Raw genomic sequence first — 19,029 nt, 5'->3', positions numbered from 1 at the left:
AAAGTGAACAATCAGGTGTACCCTTTGAAATTCTCTCCCATCAGGAGGAGTTCCCTGCCTTTCTAGGCCAGTCCTGCAGGATGCAATTCTCTAGGAGTCTTCTTCTGACTTGTGCCAGATTTCTGTGTGGAAATATTTCTAGGTTAGGCTCAAATTTCCCATCTTCAGTAGTTTGATCACAGGGCACTCCCACTGAGGCCATAGATGTAGGTTGAAAGAGAGGTGGTAAATGCAGGAACAGTAGGAGCCCTGCCAGTCTAAACCATCCACTCATGAAATGTATTTATATTCTCTAGACCTTGTCATGTATGATCTTGTATTATTACTTCCACTTGAAGATGGAGAACTGCTACACATGAAACCAATGTTATGGTTTGATGAATCAGCTAATATCTATTCAGTTATAGGCATCTCAGATCACATGTTCACTTAGTATTCCATAGTCAGGGGTTCAGTCTCTGTGATGGTCCAATAGCAAGACAGGAGCTGTGTTACTAAGTTGGGATCTCTAGGAAGCAGACACTGAGATAGACTTAAAGTGTAGGGTGTTTGCTAAGGAGTTATTTAGGATTAATACCTGTGGAAATGAAGTGATGGAGGCAGGATTCAATAGACAGGGAAGTGGGGAGCTCTGGAGTTAAAATGGCCCTTTAGAGTTGTGCTGTGTTAGACTGAAACAGCCAGGTCTTTATATTTCCACCTTGATCAGTCATTGGACATGGCTTACCCTGGGATGGGTGTGACAGCTGAAGGATTGCCACTGATAGCTCTCCTGGCACTCCCAGAAACAAGTCCTTTATTGGAGGGGAATCTGGGTGGTGCATTTCCATGTCCTTACAGTCAATTCGATCTTTAGTTTATTGATCCTCTTGCCAATACTTCACCATCTTGATTACTGCAGCTATACAAGATGTCTTGCAAATATGTATGTTTACTTGTCACTCACCAATTTCTACAAAAAAAAATCTGGTTGGATTTTGATTGGGATTGCATCTCTATAGAGATCAATTTGGTAGTAATGGACATCTTAATAATTCTGAGTCTTCCTATCCGTGAACATGGCATAGTTCTTCATTTATTTAAATCTTCTCAACTTCTCTTTGCAATGTTTTATAATTTTCAGTATAGAAGTCTTGCACATCTTTGGTTAAATCTATTCCTATTTATTTTTTGATGCTATTGCAAATGGTAGTTTTTAAACTTTTTTCCCCTATTTGTTGCAGTTACATGGAAATATAGCTGATTTTTACAAAACAAACTTATATCCTCAACCCTGCTAAATCTACTCATTAGTACCAGGTAGGTTCTTTAGGATTTTCAACATATGCAATTATGTCATCTGTAAATAAAGAAAAATATTTTAAGTATCTGTGTCTTTTATATATTTGTCCTGCATTTTTACATTGACTAGACCCTTCTTTATAATGTTGAACAGAACAGTAATAACTTTCTGGCATTGTCTCTAGTATTATGGGGAAGCATTCAATATTTCGCCATTAAGTATGTTAGTAGTAGGATTTTTATACATATTCTTTACCACAGTGAGGATGTTCCCATCCTCTAGAGTGTTGAAAATTTTCACCAAGTGCATTCTGAATTTTTCAAAGACTTCCTATGCTTTGAGGTGATCACATAAATGTTCTCCTTTATGTTGTTAATATGATGAATTACATTGATTGATTGTTTTTAACTTAACACATACTATGTTTATCATTTAGGATTTTATTCAGTTTTGAGTGACATAAAATTCTCACATGACCCACAAATTAGCAAGGTGTTTATTTCTCAAGAGTTCAGAAACAGGCAGTACAGGGATAGAGTAGCCACTTAACAATGCAAAAGGGGAACAAAGTTACTCATTTGTTTATATTGTTTTTGAACTATGTGCTCACTACAGAAATTACACTTTTCACAGAAAAAGGAGTCAGAGGATTGGAAATAGTCTCTAATCATGATATCCTGAAACAGCAGTGAGAATTGGCAGGTTTGACTGTGTAGGAAATTCAAACAGCTGTGCACATCTAGCCACCAAAGTAGGACTATGAAGGGTGAGCTCATGGTGATGTTTGTGGAAGCTGCCACCTCTGAAGGAACTGAAGTTATGTGCTTAGTGATTGGCTCAGGGCTGATGTTCAACAAAGCCAATAGTTAGAAAGTCAAGCTTGAAGTTTGGAACTCCTGAATAGTTTTAGATCTGTCAATCCGCTACTTCCACATCCTTTTGAGATTAATGGCTTCTTCTTCATTTTGCATTCCAAATCTCATGCAAGTTCCTCTTGTCCAACCATATAGCAGAGAAGAGTCTGGAAAATGTGGTTCTAAGTCTCATTTAACACAATCCAGCACAATCATCATTACACCTAGCTTTCACGCTCATGGTTGCAAGGGCTCTCTCTTCAACTTGAAGTATTGTGTCCAACTTGGAGGATCAAAGCACAAAAGATGAAATTACCAAGTCTAATGAAACCATCCTTTTTGCACATTTTTTACTTACATCAACTACTTATTGACCAAAACAACTGGTTGTACACTACATTAGCTACCAAAATGCTGCAGATCTCTCAACAGTAAAGATCAATAACTTATCCCAACAAGTACCAGAGTCATTATCACAGTGACCACATGCATTACATATGGGAATGGGAATTAATTAGAAACAGTAACAAAATTAATTTCAAATACACTTATGTACTAAAAACACTTTACTTAAGTCTAAGGAGACTTCACAACAGAAATGATACAATACATATTAATGAACCATAATGATAAGAACATATCAGAAGTTGTATGATAGAGCTACAAGGACATTGGGAGCAACGGTTATATCATAAAGGCTTATATTAGAAAATACAAAGTAGAAATTATGAGCTAGGAGTCACTTCCAAGATGAGACACTGATAAACCAATTCCATATTTACAACATTTTAAAGATTTCTCCTCCAGTGTGAATTTCCTTATGCATAATAAAATATTAGATGCACCTGAAGGCTTTCCCACATTGATTACATTCATTGGGTTTCTCTCCAATGTGACTTTTCCCATGTCTTTGAGGCATGAAGGTAAACTAAAGGATTTTCCACATTCTTCACAGGTCTATATCACAGTATGAGTTCTCACTACCTCACAAAAGATTGAGAAAGATGTGAAAGCTTTTCCACATTCTTTAAATTTATATGGTTCCTCTTCAGTGTGTATGTTATCAAATAAACACTGAAGTGTTAGGAAATACATTTTCCCACATTTCTTACACTTGTATGCTTTCTCTCCAATGTGAATTTTCACAAGCCTTTGAAGGAATTAGATACAAGTTAAGACATTCCTACACTCCAGATATTAATATGACTTCTCTCTAGTATGAGTTCTCATTACCTATGAGATGAGAAGGCAGAAGTTATGCATTTCATACACCCACAGTGTTTCTCTTCCAATATGCATGATCACATGTACAGTAAAATATGAAAAATGAAAGGATTTGTCACATTGGTTACAATTATAAGGCCTCTCTCCAGTGCTTGTGGTTATTAAAGGGAGAGGGGAAACTGTAGCCTTTCCCACATTTATATGTATAGAGATCCTTTTTGATATGTTTTCTCACTTGTAGAGTAAGCTTTCAGGAATAAGTGAAGGTTTTCCTATATTTCTTATATTTGAAAGGCTTCACCTCAATGTGAATCTTACATGTACAGTAAAGGATGTAGAAGAAATAAAGACTTTCTCATACCCTTCTACAGTCAAAAGGAGGTATTTTCAATATGAGTTCTCACACATGCCTAAAGGATGAGGGACAATTGAAGATTTTTCCACATTTCTTAGGTTCATAGTATTTCTCTTCAGTGAGATTTTCCACATTTTTCTAAGAGATGAAAAAAATGGAAAGTTTTTTTTTCACATTTTTCACATTATATGAAATAAGGCTTATCTCCACCATGAGTTTTACATGTACAGCAATGGATGAAGAATGAATAATGGCTTTCCCATAGTTTGCATATTATTTTCCAAAGTGAATTTTCATGCGAGTCCTACAATACAAAGAACAGCTGAAGGGCTCTCTACTTCCTTAGATTGATAGGGTTTGTGTCAGTGTGTGATCCCATGTGTGTTTTAACAGATGAATGATTAATTACTATTTTCTCACATCTACTGAATTCATAGCATTTCTCTTCAGTATGAGTTCTTTTGTGCACATTTAAATTTGAAATCTGGCTGAAGTTTTCTCACATTGATTATCCTCATTATATTTCTCTCTAGTATGGAATATCTTTTATACATCACATATAAGGTATTTTTCAAATATTTTCCAATTTGATTCTATTCATAGAGGTTCTTCACCATATGAATTCTTAAATACCTCTCCTATGTCTTGTGTAGATCTTCTGTGTCATGACAGAAAAAGATGAGGATTACATAATAGGAAGTTTTTCCACATTGTTGGTGAAGTGACATAATACTAATTTAAGGTAGACTGTATTAATAAAGGCTGTGTATTCTTATCCTTGATGAAATACTCCAAAAATGTTATAGGTAAAAAGTCAATTTAGTGTATAAAATGCAATACAAAAAAGACCACACATAATAGTAAAAACAAACAAACAAAACCCAAATCCAGTAAACAAGAGACAAAGGAATGAAAATAGATGGTACCAAAAAATTACAATAGGGGTCCCTGGCTGGCTTAGTTGGTGGAGCATGTGACTCTTGATTTAGGGGCTGTGAGTTTGAGCCCCACATTGGATGTAGAGATTACTTAAAAAATAAAATCTTTTTAAAAATTTTCATAGACACAATCCTATAAATAATTTTATTAAATATAAATGGAACAAACTCTCCAATTAATAGGCAGAAATGACCAGAATGGATAAAAAACAAAATCCAACTCTCCGTAGTTTACATAAGATGTCTTTAAAATATAAAGATAGGATGAGAAAGTAAAAGGAGGAAAAAAGATATCAAATGAACCCTAAGCATAAGAAATATGGGGTGATGTTATTATCAGATTAACAGTATTACTAGAGACTAAAAGAGATGCTTCATAATAATTATTGTCAATTCATCAAGAAGATAAAATAATCTTACCTATGTGCACATCTAATAACAGAGCTTCAAAATACATGAAATTTTAAAAAGTGCTACACCTGAAGGGAGAAATAGACCAATTCACAATCATAATTTAAGAATTTAACATTTTATCTCAGTAACTGATAGAACAAGTAGGAAAAAAATGGTAAGAATAATGAAAATTTAAACAAAATTATCAACCAACTTGTTTTAATTGATATTTATAGAATACTACACACACATTCATTTCAAGTACACATGAGAAACTCATCAAGATAACCCATGTGTTGGCTAACAACAAAACCCAATAAATTTTAAAGGACTGACATCATACAGAGTATGTTCTTAGACCAAAACAGAGTTATTTTGAATATGAAAAATGTTATCTCTAGATATTTGGAAATGAAGCAACATAGTTCCAGTTAACCAATAGATCAAATAAGAAATCAACAGGGCAAAAAACAACCCCCAAGTCGATAAACAGGCAGAAGACATGAACAGACACTTCTCAAAAGAAGACATACAAATGGCTAACAGACACATGAAAAAATGTTCATCATCATTAGCCATCAGGGAAATTCAAATCAAAACCACACTGAGATACCATCTTACACCAGTCAGAATGGCAAAAATTGACAAGGCAAGAAACAACAAATGTTGGAAAGGTTGTGGAGAAAGGGGAACACTTTTACACTGTTGGTGGGAATGCAAGTTGGTACAGCCACTTTGGAAAACAGTGTGGAGGGTCCTCAAAAAATTAAAAATAGAGCTACCCTATGACCCAGCAATTGCATTACTGGATATTTACCCCAAAGACACAGATGCAGTGAAAAGAAGGGCCATATGCACCCCAATGTTCATAGCGGCAATGTCCGCAATAGCCAAACTGTGGAAAGAGCCGAGATGCCTTCAACAGACGAATGGATGAAGAAGACGTGGTCCATATATACAATGGAATATTACTCAGCCATCAGAAAGGATGAATACCCAACTTTTACATCAACATGGATGGGACTGGAGGGAATTATGCTAAGTGAAATAAGTCAAGCAGAGAAGGTCAATTATCATATGGTTTCACTTATTTGTGGAACATAAGGAACAGCATGGAGGACATTAGGAGAAGGAAGGGAAAAATGAAGGGGGGGAAATCGGAGGGGGAGACGAACCATGAGAGACTATGGACTCTGAGAAACAAACTGAGGGTTTTAGAGGGGAGGGGGGTGGAGGGATGGGTTAGCCCGGTGATGGGTGTTAAGGAGGGCATGTATTGCATGGAGCACTGGGTGTTACACACAAACAATGAATCATGGATCACTACATCAAAAACTAATGATGTACTTGTAAAGTGACTAACATAATAAAATAAAATTTAAAAAAATTATAAGTAAATTCAAACTGAAGGTAAAAAACCACCTTGTATCAAAATTCATGAAATGCAGCTTGAGTAATGTATAGAAAGAAATGTATAGCTTTAATTTAAATATTTAGGTATTTTAATCCATACAAAAAAAAAAGTCTAGTGTCAATAATCCAAACCTTCAGAGAAAATAGAAAAAGAGAAAACTAAACCTGAAATAGGTATAGAAAAAGAAAGAAAAATGTAAGAGTGGAAATTAATGAAACAGAAAACAGAAATAGGAAAATGACAAAAAGATTGTTTTTTAAAAAAAAGATTAATAAAATTGATACTGATAAAGCAATACTGATAAAAACAAAAGGAGAGAAAATGTATTTTACCAATAACCAGAATGAAAGAGAGGCATTACTACAGATCTTAAATATATTGGAAAGATGATAAAGGAATATTATCAATAACTTCATGTCAATACATTTAACACCTTAGATAAAATGGACAAATTGTTTTAAAAACATGTTACCAACTGACACAAGAAGAAACAGAAAACTGGAATTGTAGGATATCTATTTAAGCAATTTATTATGCAATTCAAATTTTTTCCACAAAGAAAATGTTAGCCACAGGTGTCTTCTGTCGTAAATTCTACCAAATACATAAAGAAGAAATAATAACTATCTTACACAAACTCTTTCATAATAGAAAGGAGGAAACAATTGCCAAATCATGTTATGAGACCAGTATAATTCCTGAAACTAAACCTGATAAGAGTATAACATGAAAAAAATATATAGATCAATATCCCTCATGAACATAAATGCAAAATTCTCAACATTATTAGCAAATTTAATCTGCCTAATAGATATCATATTTTTCACACAGCTGCATGCCACCTGGAAGAAAAACAATTCGCCGGGGTTAATCATAGCCATAAAGGTGCCCTTCTCTTCCCAGTCTGCAGGACTCCAGTTCATCGGATCTCATGGAATACCTTTGGATTCTTCTACTGTTGCTGCTGCTATCCCATATTCAAAATGGAGGAGGACTCGATTCAGATTTCGGTGCTCAGATTCCAGTTGTGACAGCATCACTAGTGCTGCAATGGCCACTTGAACTTGCAAATTGGAAACAACCAATAGGACCAGGACTAAGGTAAGGCAACTGTCTCAGAAGCAAAATTAATGGGTCTCCCCAAAACTTAGAATTAAAGATAGATATGTTTAATGCAATATTCTAAAAAAATCAAACTTCATGAAAACAATACATTATGAACAAAATATCCAAATGTTAAATAAAGAAAGGCTCTAACCGTACACTTGCACAACTTGGCTTCACCCTAATCCCAGCCGTGTCACATCCTGATGTCAACTTTATTGTTTCCTGATCTCACTGGGGGAAAAAAATGACTGTAACTACAGTATAGTTCCCTTTCCTGGGATGCTCCTTCAAGCACAAGAAGGTTATCAAACATCTAGATCCAATAATGCTGGCATTATTAAATTTACAAAAAGAAAATCCCTTTAGTTTGCAAATATGATCGCTTCTAGAATGTTATTAATGTCAGATTTATTGCATATATTTATGCATTAAAGGAAAAATATCTTTATAATGTGGAAAAGCAATGTTATTCTGGTATATATCTGTGCATGCAGCATATCTCCACCATCTACTAAAGCCACTCCCTCCCACACACAAATGCACACATATACAAACACACACAGATACACAAACACTCTGGGTACAGCTGTGGAGTTCTAAAATTGCTCGAGGCATTACCATTCATGCATCATGCAAGATTTGTATTGCTTTTACATGACTATGCTGATCAATTGGAAGTAATGTTCTTTTCAAGGCATGCCAGGTCAATCCAAGAAAGACATAGGAATTCATCCTTTGGGGATGGCTTCAAGTTCCACTCTTTACCAATAAAGATGTATGAAGTAATATGGGAAAGGAATAATGGATACTGACACATGGGGGTCTCTGAGCTTGTTACAAAACACACATCTGTGTATATTGAGAAGATTGTTAGGAATTTCTGATCCTTCCACCAGGCATATTTTACCAAAACATGAAGATTGATGATATGCTTATGAAGATTTTCAGGACACATATTTTGGCAATTTATTTTAATAAGTAAAATTTTTGGCACTGCTACTTCCCTGCCTGACAAGGAAATCAGTTCTGGATTACTTCATAAACATTATAGTCATTTTGTCAGCATACCACTCCTGCAGGTTTAAAGAGTAGCTTATCAGTTCACCTTCTCATTCTATTCTTCACAACTCAACTTTTGGGTTGCTACTAGCCAGGAATATTCCTTTGAAAATTCAGTTATTTGTGTATGTTTGTATTAGCCTGAAAAAAATGACTGAATAAAAATATAAAGTAAGCCACAGTAGATCAGAGTATTCATCTCATGTTTGCAAGCTGGCTGCTTCAACTCAAGACTTACTCCCCAATACCCATGCTGGTTATGATAAAGGAAAATGGGCAAGGGCGCCTGGGTGGCTCAGTTGGTTGGGCGGCTGCCTTCGGCTCAGGTCATGATCCTGGAGTCCCGGGATCGAGTCCCACATCAGGCTCCCTGCTCGGCAGGGAGTCTGCTTCTCCCTCTGACCCTCTGCCCTCTTGTGCTCTCTATCTCTCTCATTCTCTCTCTCTCAAATAAATAAACAAATCTTTAAAAAAAAAAAAAAAAGGAAAATGGGCAAAAGACCCCACGAACATGTCACCTCAGATTAGCCCTTTGAAAAATATTTGCCTTAATTATACCCAAATTAAAAGCTTTTGCACAGCAAAGGAAACCATCATCGACAACAAAAAAGGCAACCTACTAAATGGGAGAAGATATTTGTGAACGACATATCCAATAAGGGGTTAATATTTAAAATACGTAAAGAATTTATACAACTCAGGGCACTTGGGTGGCTCAGTTGGTTAAGCTTCTGACTCTTGGTTTCAGCTTGGGTCATGATCTCAGGGTTGTGAGATGGAGCCCTGGGTCAGGCTCTTGCACCTGTGCTTGCATCCTCTCTCTTTTTCTTTCTTTATGTCTTTTTCTTTCTTTCTTTCTTTTTCTCTCTTTTTCTTTCTTTCTCTCTTTCTTTCTTCTTCTTTCTCTCTCTCAAAAAAACAACATACAACTCTACACCAAAAAACAAATAATCCAATTAAAAAATGGGCAGAGGACCTCAACATTTTTTCAAAGAAGACATACAGATGTCCAATACACACATGAAAAGATGCTTGACATCACCAATCATCAGGGAAAGGCAAACCAAAACCACAATGAGATATCACCTTATACCTCTCAGAATGGTTGGTATCAAAAAGACAAGAAATAGCAAGTGTTGGCAAGGATGTGGAGAAAAGGGAACTCTCCTGCACTATTGGTAGGAATGTAACTTGGTGCAACCACTGTGGAAAACAGTATGGTGTTTCCTCAAAAAATTAAAAATAGAAATACCATACAGGGGCACCTGAGTGGCTCAGTCTGTTAAGTGTCTGACTTCAGCTCCAGGTCATGATGTAAGGGGCCTGGGATCAAGCCCTGCGTGGGGCTCTGCACTCAGTGGGGAGTCTGCTTCTCCCTCTTCCTCTGCCCCTCCCCTCAACTGTGCACACACCCTCTCTTGAATAAATAAATAAAATCTTAGAAAAGGAAATACCATACAATCCAGTAATTACACATTGTTTATTTACCCAAAGAAAACAAAAACACTAATTTGAAAAGATACATGCACCTCTATATTTACTGCAGCATTATTTACATTTGCCAAGGTATGGAAGCAGCCTAACAGTCCATCAATAGTTGAATGGATAAAGAAGATGTGGTATAAATATACAATGGTATAAATATACAATGGAATATTATTCAACCATAAAAAAGAATGAGATTTCACCATTTGCAACAACATGGATGGACCTAGAGGTATTAAGCTGAGTGAAATAAGTCAGACAGAGACAAATACCATATGATTTCACTTACATGTAGACTCTAAAAAAACTCCAACCCTGAATAAACAACAACAACAAAAAAAACAGAAACAAGAAGAGACTCAAATACAGGGAACAAACTGGTGTTTGCCAGAGGGAAGGGATGGGGGAATGAGCAGAAGGGGTGAAGAAGAGTGGGGAGTGGGAGCTACAGGCTTCCAGTTATGGAATGTGTAATTCATGGGGATGAAAGGTACAGCATAGGGAATATAGTGGAATATGGTACTGTAATAGTGTTGTAAGGTGACAGATGGTAACTACACTTGTGATGAGTAAAGCATAATGTACAGAGTTGTTAAATCACTATGTTGTACACCTGAAACTAATTTAACATTGTGTATCAACTACATTTGAATTTTAAAAGGAAAAAGAAAAAGCTAAAAAAAAAAAGGAAAGAAAAAATTTCCCTTAAAGCACAATGCCCCCATTGCACTTTTTGTAAATCACTAGCAATAGCTGAGTACTAGAATACTCTCACCTGCAAGAGATTATGGAAACGTGAATATTTTGGTCTAGAGTAGGGAAAGGCAAAGAAAAATGGGTTTAGAAATGGTTTTTTTAGAAGCCATTTGTATTTGTTTCCAATCACTGCTGTAATAAATTACCAGAAACTTTGTGGCTTAAAGACACAAGTTTATTATCTCATAGCTCTAGAGGTTAGAAGTCTAAAATGGGTCTCACTGGGCTACGTTTAAGGTGGGGCTGCATTCCTTTCTGGAGGCCCTAATTGAGAATTTATTTTTGCCTTTCTAGCTTCTAGGAATGCCTGCATTCCTTCCCTGGAGGCTCCCTTCTATCTTCAAAGTCAGTAAAGGCTGGTGGAATCTTTTGTAAAACATCACTCTGACACTGACTCTTCTGCTTCTACCACCTCTTATTAAGGGCTCTTGTGATTACATTGGACTGACCAGGATAATCTAGGGTAATCTCTTTATTTTAAGGTCAATCTGATTGTCAACCTTTTTTCTATCAGCAACTCCAATTCCTCTTTGCCATATAACAAATGACACAGTTCCAGAGATTAAGACACTGATACTTTGTGGGGCCATTATTCTCTGACCCCCAAAGATTTACATCCATCCCACCTAAAAAAAAAAATACATATATATACATATATATATATATATATACTCAAGGTCCCCAAAGATCTCATCTCATTACAGTATCAACTCAGTCCATAATTTCACCTAAATTTCATCAACTCAAAAACTCAAAACTTCACCATCTACATCATCTAAATTAGGTATGGGTGAGACTCTAGGTACCACCCATCCTGGGCATAATTCCTCTCCATCTGTGGACCTGTGAAACTAAACAAATTATCTGCTCTCCAAATTGTATTATGATGGGACAGGCAGAGGATTACAGTCATTAGCCATTCTAGTTCAAAAACAGAAAATGGAAAGTAGAAATAGTCATATTCCCCAAGAAATGTAGAAATCCATCCGGGAAAACTCTACTTCCTTTCTAGGCCTGGATTTGGACTTCCACTCTCTGGGCTCCAGGCTCTGTCTTATGAGCCATCCTTCCTTTTCATGAAAGAGTAGCATGTGTTTTTGGCTAAGTAATTTTTCAATCATTTCTTGCTTATAGAATTGTGCAGTGCAATAGGTTTCTTTTATATCATTCTCTGTGTCCCTTCAATTCAAGCTGCTAATACTTCTGCTGGTATAACATTCTCAAGAACTTTTTGAGTCCCTGTGTATGTCACAGGGATTCTCTCTCCTCGACAATAGGTGGCTTCACAGTTCTTTCCCGGGTAATCTCGTCTGTTCCTGACTTCTGCTGGGATGGCTGGGATTTCCATGAATCACATGCCTAACCCCTTTAAAGAACCTGCTGTGTGACTGAATGCTCTTATCTTTTAATCCTTTCAAGGCACTAGCAAAAGGTTGTCTTATGACCCCTTGGCTTTCGATATAGAACATACTTTCCTAATTTGAGCCCTGTGTGCAATCTGAATAGTCAAAGAATTTGCCACATTACCAAGTTCTAGTCCCATTTAAGAGCTTAACAGTTCTTCCCTCCATCTCTCTCATTCCTCTCACATTATAAGCAGCAAGAAGAAACCGGGCTGCACCTGATTTCTGTCTGATCCCTCACCATCAATGACTTTAACATCCACAATTCTACCAGCATTCTCTTTACAATGGTTTAGGTTTTTGTTTTTGTTTCTGTTTTTGTTCTGGAAAAAGAGAGAGAGTGCCAGCACTGGAGAGTAAGGGGTGGGGGGAGAGGGAGAGAGAGAGTCTTAAGCAGGTTCCAAGCTCAGCATGGAGCCGGATGTGGGGCTTGATCTCACAACCCTGAGATTGTGACCTGAGCCAAAATCAAGAGTCAGACACTTAACCTACTGAGCCACCCAGGTACCCTGACTTAGGTATTTTATATGGTAACATATGTTTTCTCCATCATGCTCCTTAATTCCTTCTGAGACTTTGACAGCAGAGTTGTTAATATGCATATTTCCACTATTCAAAGCAATCTAGGCTTTTTCCATCATGCTTTTCAAAATTCTTCCAGCCTCTACCTATCTTCCAGTTCCAAAACAACTTCTATGATTTTTGTTATTTTTTACAGCCGTACTCCACTTCCATGTACCAAAACCTGTATCATTTGAGGTTCAACCGGGAAAACACAACCAGCAGGAGATATATAATGAGAGATTTGTTGCAAGGAAGTGACTCACTCAATTGTGGGAGCTGGCTAGGCAAGTCCACTATCTGTAGGACAGGCAATTAAAGGGCTGGCTGAGACTCTGGGGCACAAGCTGAAGCCCCTGCCCACAGGCAGAATTTCTTTTTCATCTCAGGGAAAACTTGGATCTGATCTTAAGGCCTTTCAGCTGATGAATCAGGCCCACACAGAGCATCTGGGATATTCTCTCTAATTTCAGGTTAACTAATTAGCAACCTTAATTCCATCTGAAGCTTAATTCCTCTTTACAATATAGCTTAACATTTTACAGGTTCCAGAAGTTAGGATGTAGATGTCATTAGGGGGCCATTATTCTGCCAACCACACCATTCTATAGCATCTGCAAAATTAAGAGGCTTCCTGGAGATAGAGGAGTCCTGACAACAGAGCTGATTATTTCTTCAAATCATTCAACACCCTCATCAACATATCCTTTAATAAGTTTTCCTTGGTTAACTAATATTAATTATGCAATGTATTTTCTTTCAAATCCCTTAACAACAAGTACAACGTCATCATCCAAAGGCAAGTAGATAACTGGCATGTTGTACCATAAAAAGCTCCTCTAGGCCTAGAACCTGGAAGTCACTTAAGAATTACGCTGCAATCAGAGCTGTTAGAGTATACAGGAACACCTTAAATACAATCTGGGTATCAGTAAAATCTGTCTAGGACACTTATCAGGATCATAAGTTACATGTAAGAACCCATATGTTTTTTTCAACATGAATTTCTGAGAAAGAATGCATGATAAAGATATCTTTTCATGATGTTACATATGTATTTCAGAATGAAAATCTAATGCTTACAAGTGTGACTTTTTGAAATAAATAGCATGAAAACATACTTATTGCTGTCTATTTGTAAAACAAAAAACCAAAAAGAGCTTGGAAAAACTGGACATGGGTAAATACAAATTGATTTCACCCCAAACACATAAGGAGTTATGCAAAAGTCATCGGTGTGTTACTAATAAAACCTAAAAGGCTTCCAGTAATTTAAAAATGAAGTATGTAAAAAGGAATCAGACATTCTTCCTTTTTTTTTTTTTAAGTAGGCTCCACACCCAGCATGGAGCCCAACATGGGGCTTGAACTCATGACCCTGAGATCAAGGCCTGAGCTGAGATCAAAAGTCAGAGGCTTAACCAGCTGACCCACCCAGGCACCCAAAGAATCAAACATTCTTAAGTAGTGTCATATAGTTAGTAAAATAATTTGAAAATTAGGATTGTTTATTCTGAGGGGTTAATTTTCATATTATCCTTTAGGAACGAGTACAAAACTTTTAACCAGAAACATTAATTTTCTGAAATAGAATTTCTATCAATACTACAATAATTGGAAAAATAATCATAGAATACTCAGGCCAACAAAACAAACAGTAAATTTACTATGGAAAAACGAGGGGGGAAAGTACAATTAAAATTACTACTCGATTAAAAAAAACAGAAAGGCGAGGGAGACAAAACTAATGGAAAAGTGAACAGGAAAGTTTCAGATACCTAAACTATTCCGGAAGGTTGAATTTCCCTCTGACTTGTTCCTACGGTCCTGGCTCAGAATACTGGGGAAGATAGGCTTCAAGAATTTGAACTCATTGGTCCCAGATCCTTCCGTCAGACACACCTCGTACTGGTAGCTGTGGGACAGGGTCCCCGCGCCGCTGACGTCCACCAGGTGGCCCGGAAAGGGGCCCTCGGGCACCGAGCAGCCGCCCCCCGACGCCGCCCGGCTCCTCCTGCACAGCCGCACCGCCACGAACACCAGCACCGAGAACAGGAAGAGCGACGACACCGACGCCAAGGCGACCACCAGGTAGACGGTGAGCGGGTCGGCGCGGGCCTCGGCCGCCGCCGCGTCCGGGAGCGGCAGGTAGGGCTGCGAGAAGCCGTCCACCAGCAGCACGTGCAGCGTGACGCTGGCCGACAGCGGCGGCTCGCCATTGTCCTTGACCAGCACCACCAGCCTGTGCTTGACGGCGTCGCGCTCGCTCAGCAGCCTGGCCGTGCGCACCTCGCCGCTGTGCGCCCACACGCCGAACAGCCCGGGCTCCGTGGCCTTGAGCAGCTGGTACGACAGCCAGGCGTTCTGGCCCGAGTCGCCGTCCACCGCCACCACCTTGGTCACCAGGTAGCCCGCCTCGGCCGCCCTGGGCACCAGCTCGGTGCAGGGCGCGGAGCCGTTCTGCAGCGGGTACAGCACGAAGGGCGAGTTGTCGTTGTCGTCCACCACCAGCACGCGCACCAGCGCCTGGCTGCTGAGCGCCGGCGAGCCGCGGTCGGCCGCGCCCACGCGGAACTCGAACGCCCGCAGCGCCTCGAAATCCAGGGACCTGAGCGCGAACAGCTGCCCGTTGTCCGCGTTGATGGACACCAGCGAGGCCAGCGGCAGCTGCGGGTCCTGGGGCGGCAGCAGCGAGTAGGTGACCTGCGCGTTGGCGCCCGAGTCTCTGTCCGTGGCGCTCACGCTGCCGATGTGCAGGGCGGGGCTGTTGTTCTCGCGCACCCGCAGGGTGTAGGCGGCTTGGCTGAAGGCCGGGGCGTTGTCGTTGACGTCGGAGACCGTCACCGTTATGTTGTGCTGGGTTTTCAGCCTGGGGGTCCCCAGGTCGGTGACGGTGATGGTGATGTTGTACTCGGCTCTTGTCTCTCTGTCCAGCGCCCCATTTGTTACCAGGGTATAGAAATTCTCTTCTGATGGTTTCAGGAGGAAGGGGAGATCATCCTGGATGGAGCAAGTCATCCTTCCGTTGTCCCCCGAGTCTCGGTCTCTAATTCTAAACAGAGCCACTTCTGTCTCAGGGGAATTTTCAGGAATGGGACTGGTGAGTGATGAAATAGTTATTTCTGGGAAGTTATCATTAACATCCACCACCTCAATGGAGACAGAGCATCTTCCAGAAAGCCCCCCACCATCAGCCGCATCTATTTCCAGCTCATATGAAGATCTTGTTTCAAAATCTAGTTTTTTAACTAGTCGAACTTCTCCTGAAAGGTTGTTTAGCTCAAAAGTTGTGCTTATTTCCTGAGAAATATAAAAATAGGAGTAGGATATCTCCCCATTTGTCCCAGTGTCTAAATCTCTAGCGGAGACCTTGATAATTAGCATGCCCACAGGGCTGTTCTCTGGAACCTTCACCTGGTAGAGTGTCTTTGCAAACTCAGGGGCATTGTCATTGACGTCCAAGACCAAGATGCGCACCTGGGTGGTGCCAGACCGGGGTGGAGAGCCTCCATCCAGCGCTGTGAGGGTTAATCTGAGCTCCGTCTGCTTCTCTCGATCCAGCTCTTTATCAAGTACCAGTTCTGGGTATTTCCTACCATCCCCCCGGATGCGGGTAGAAACATGGAAATGAGAGTTGGGACTGATACTGTAATTCTGGATGTTGTTGTTGCCCACATCCAAGTCCTGGGCTTTTTTCAGAGGAAACACGGTCCCGGGGGGGCTATTCTCTGAGATTTTCAGAGTCATTTCTCCTTCAGGAAACTCTGGAGAATGATCATTTATATCTCTCACCAGTAGCTCAGCTCGAAATACTCCCAATGGTTTTTTCAATAACACTTGGAAATGCATTACACATGGATCTCTGGGGCCACACATCTCCTCCCGATCCAGTTTCTCGTTTAATATCAACTCCCCGGTCTGCAGATCAAGCAGCAAGCGGGGTTCGTTATCCTCAGAGACCACTCGGGCTCCCCGTGCTGCTAGCTCCCCGACTCCCAGCCCCAGGTCCTTGGCCAGGTTGGCCACAAACAAGCCACTCTCGGTTTCCTCCATTACGGAATAGCGACGAGATTCCCAGCCTGCCAGAGCCACCCCCAATACGAGAAAGAAAATCAGGACTTGCCTTTGTTTGGGAAAACACTCCCCTCCGGCCTCCATCTTTAGTTCCACAAACTCCTTTCCAGAAACAGGGCCCAGCTCTACCTTAGGGACAGTGATGGATCTCTCAATTGGTTACCTGTCCGGAAATGTTGGTGAGTAGCATGATGTACTGGTCCTGAACTCTGCGTACAGGCTTTTGTCTTCAGGTATAGATCGGAAGTAGAGTTCGCAGCAGTTCCTGGGCTTTTTTTTTTTTTTTTTAATTTAAGCCTTAGCCTGCAGCGCCACCATGCGTTGTCTTCCAAAAGAATCGCCACCATTGTATTCTCTGATAATCCAGCGGGCTATTAGGAGTTTGGAAATGGTTTGAAGGAGGCGATGTAATCAGAAAATCATGTAATTATAATTATTCATGCCTTCACTCAAAGAAGTGTTATTGATATCTATGTACTAAGTTCTGATAGATCAGTGAAGAACCCAAACATGATCCCTACTTTTTACAACCTGTAGTCTGGGTGAGGTGCTAGGAAAGTTGAGAAGTGAAAGAAGACAATAGTGATAAATCATGTTGTGAAAATAACAGTATATACCTATGTGATTTCTTAAAATTCTCTCAGCAAATAGGATGAATTCCTCTAGATTTTCTTTCAAATTCTAGGCAGTGTATGTGACAGAACGGTAGTTCCCTTTGGTTGAATCACATCGAAGAAAAAGCTACCAGTTAATTACAGTTTATGTAATTATGATATCATTTTGACATAAGGTCAGAGAATTATGATTTTATAAAACTTTGAAACTATGGGAAAATGCATATGAGGGGACTTCCTATATCTCTTACCCTGCCTTTCCTCCTTAGCATTTATCTGATATAGCATATATATACATATTTAATTTTTTCTTTTCTGTGTCTTTCTTGTGCTTGAGATCTTTGTTTTGTTCATGTCCACATCTCCCAATATCTGGAACAGTCCCTGGCACATGGTAGATGCTCAACCAATATTTGCTTAACAGATCAATCAATAAGTCACAATTAATTTTAAAATTCTGATAGATGGAGTCTCCTCCTAATGTAGAAGTCCCCTTTTTTGCTGGGATCCTGGTACATTATATGAGCTGGATAAACAAAACATCATGTTCCCAGGTAGCCATTTTCTATGCTCTTTAGAAAAATAATTTGCAATATTTCAGAATGATCTAAATGTTTTTCATTAAATGGCAAAATACTCTGGCATCCCTTATGTAATGGAATAGATTCTAAAAAAACAAAACATAACTACCAGGCTATAAAGATCCTACAAATAAGGTATACATCTCTTTTAGAACACATTTTACATTGTCAATGTTATTTCACACTAATGCTATTATGACAGTAATAATATTCAAAGCTTTCTTACATGGGAGAATTTTCAGAGAATTTCCATAAGACACTCAAAAAGCTGTAAAATTTTAAAATAGCCATCAGTTCTTCTCAAAATCATATATTTTAACCAAAGCTTGTGCTTGTCCCTTACAGAGTACTAATATTCCACAGACTTTTGATCCCAAATATTATTATATTAATATAAAAACCCCAATTTAAAGATCTCCAATGAAGAGTAAAGTTCAATCCATGCAAGAATTTAAATATGCTTTTGACAAGGGAAAAATCCACTTAGCTATCATAATTAAAGGGAGATTTCTTAAAAAGCACACATACATGTTTCCAAAAAGCCAAGGGAGAAAGCCAACTTGGGAGGTACTGGAAAATCCATAATGTTACTTTTTAGGCATCTCCTTTCTTCTTGTCTCTAAATGCATTGACTTTGTTTTTGTTTCCATGTATTTAGCCAACATGATATCACTTTCTTGTTAAGTTCCTAACAAACTATTTTAGATCTGATTTCTAAAGCCATTTTTTAAACAAAAGAGATTTACTCAGCTTGGATTAGCAATACCACCTTGTCTGATTGAAGACACAGAGGGAAATCGATCAAATAAAATAAACATGGCTGCAACCATATACTTCTACTGAAGAGAGAAGTTTCCTGGAAATAATGGGATGGGCTAGACAGACACCACAAGGGATCTAGCATTTAAATGTCTTGAAATAACCTAATA

The 19,029-nt window shown here is 38.9% G+C and overlaps 2 protein-coding genes across 4 annotated transcripts in view; both read right to left on the bottom strand.

Annotated features, from left to right (window-relative positions):
* The window catches only part of LOC113928569 (protocadherin gamma-C4), a 340,355-nt gene that overhangs the window by 230,635 nt on the left and 90,691 nt on the right, over positions 1-19,029 (bottom strand). The gene's annotated exons all lie outside the window — the stretch shown is intronic.
* On the bottom strand, positions 1,797-17,151 carry LOC113928585 (protocadherin beta-15-like). Of its 2 annotated transcripts, none has more exons than XM_035727492.1 (2): positions 14,610-17,151; positions 1,797-2,419 (listed from the first exon to the last, which is right to left on the bottom strand). In XM_035727492.1, the coding sequence occupies exons 1-2, from the start codon at positions 16,987-16,989 to the stop codon at positions 2,397-2,399; spliced, it is 2,403 nt and encodes an 800-aa protein (XP_035583385.1). In that variant the 5' UTR covers positions 16,990-17,151; the 3' UTR covers positions 1,797-2,396. The 2 variants fall into 2 exon arrangements, with proteins under 2 accessions (XP_035583385.1, XP_035583386.1); XM_035727493.1 differs by having other exon boundaries at positions 1,798-2,419; positions 14,734-17,151.

Source organism: Zalophus californianus, chromosome 5, assembly GCF_009762305.2.
Source record: "Zalophus californianus isolate mZalCal1 chromosome 5, mZalCal1.pri.v2, whole genome shotgun sequence".
NCBI classification, from domain to species: Eukaryota; Metazoa; Chordata; class Mammalia; order Carnivora; family Otariidae; genus Zalophus; species Zalophus californianus.
Note: the sequence above shows the minus strand (reverse complement) of the source record. Positions and strands in the feature narration are given on the sequence as shown.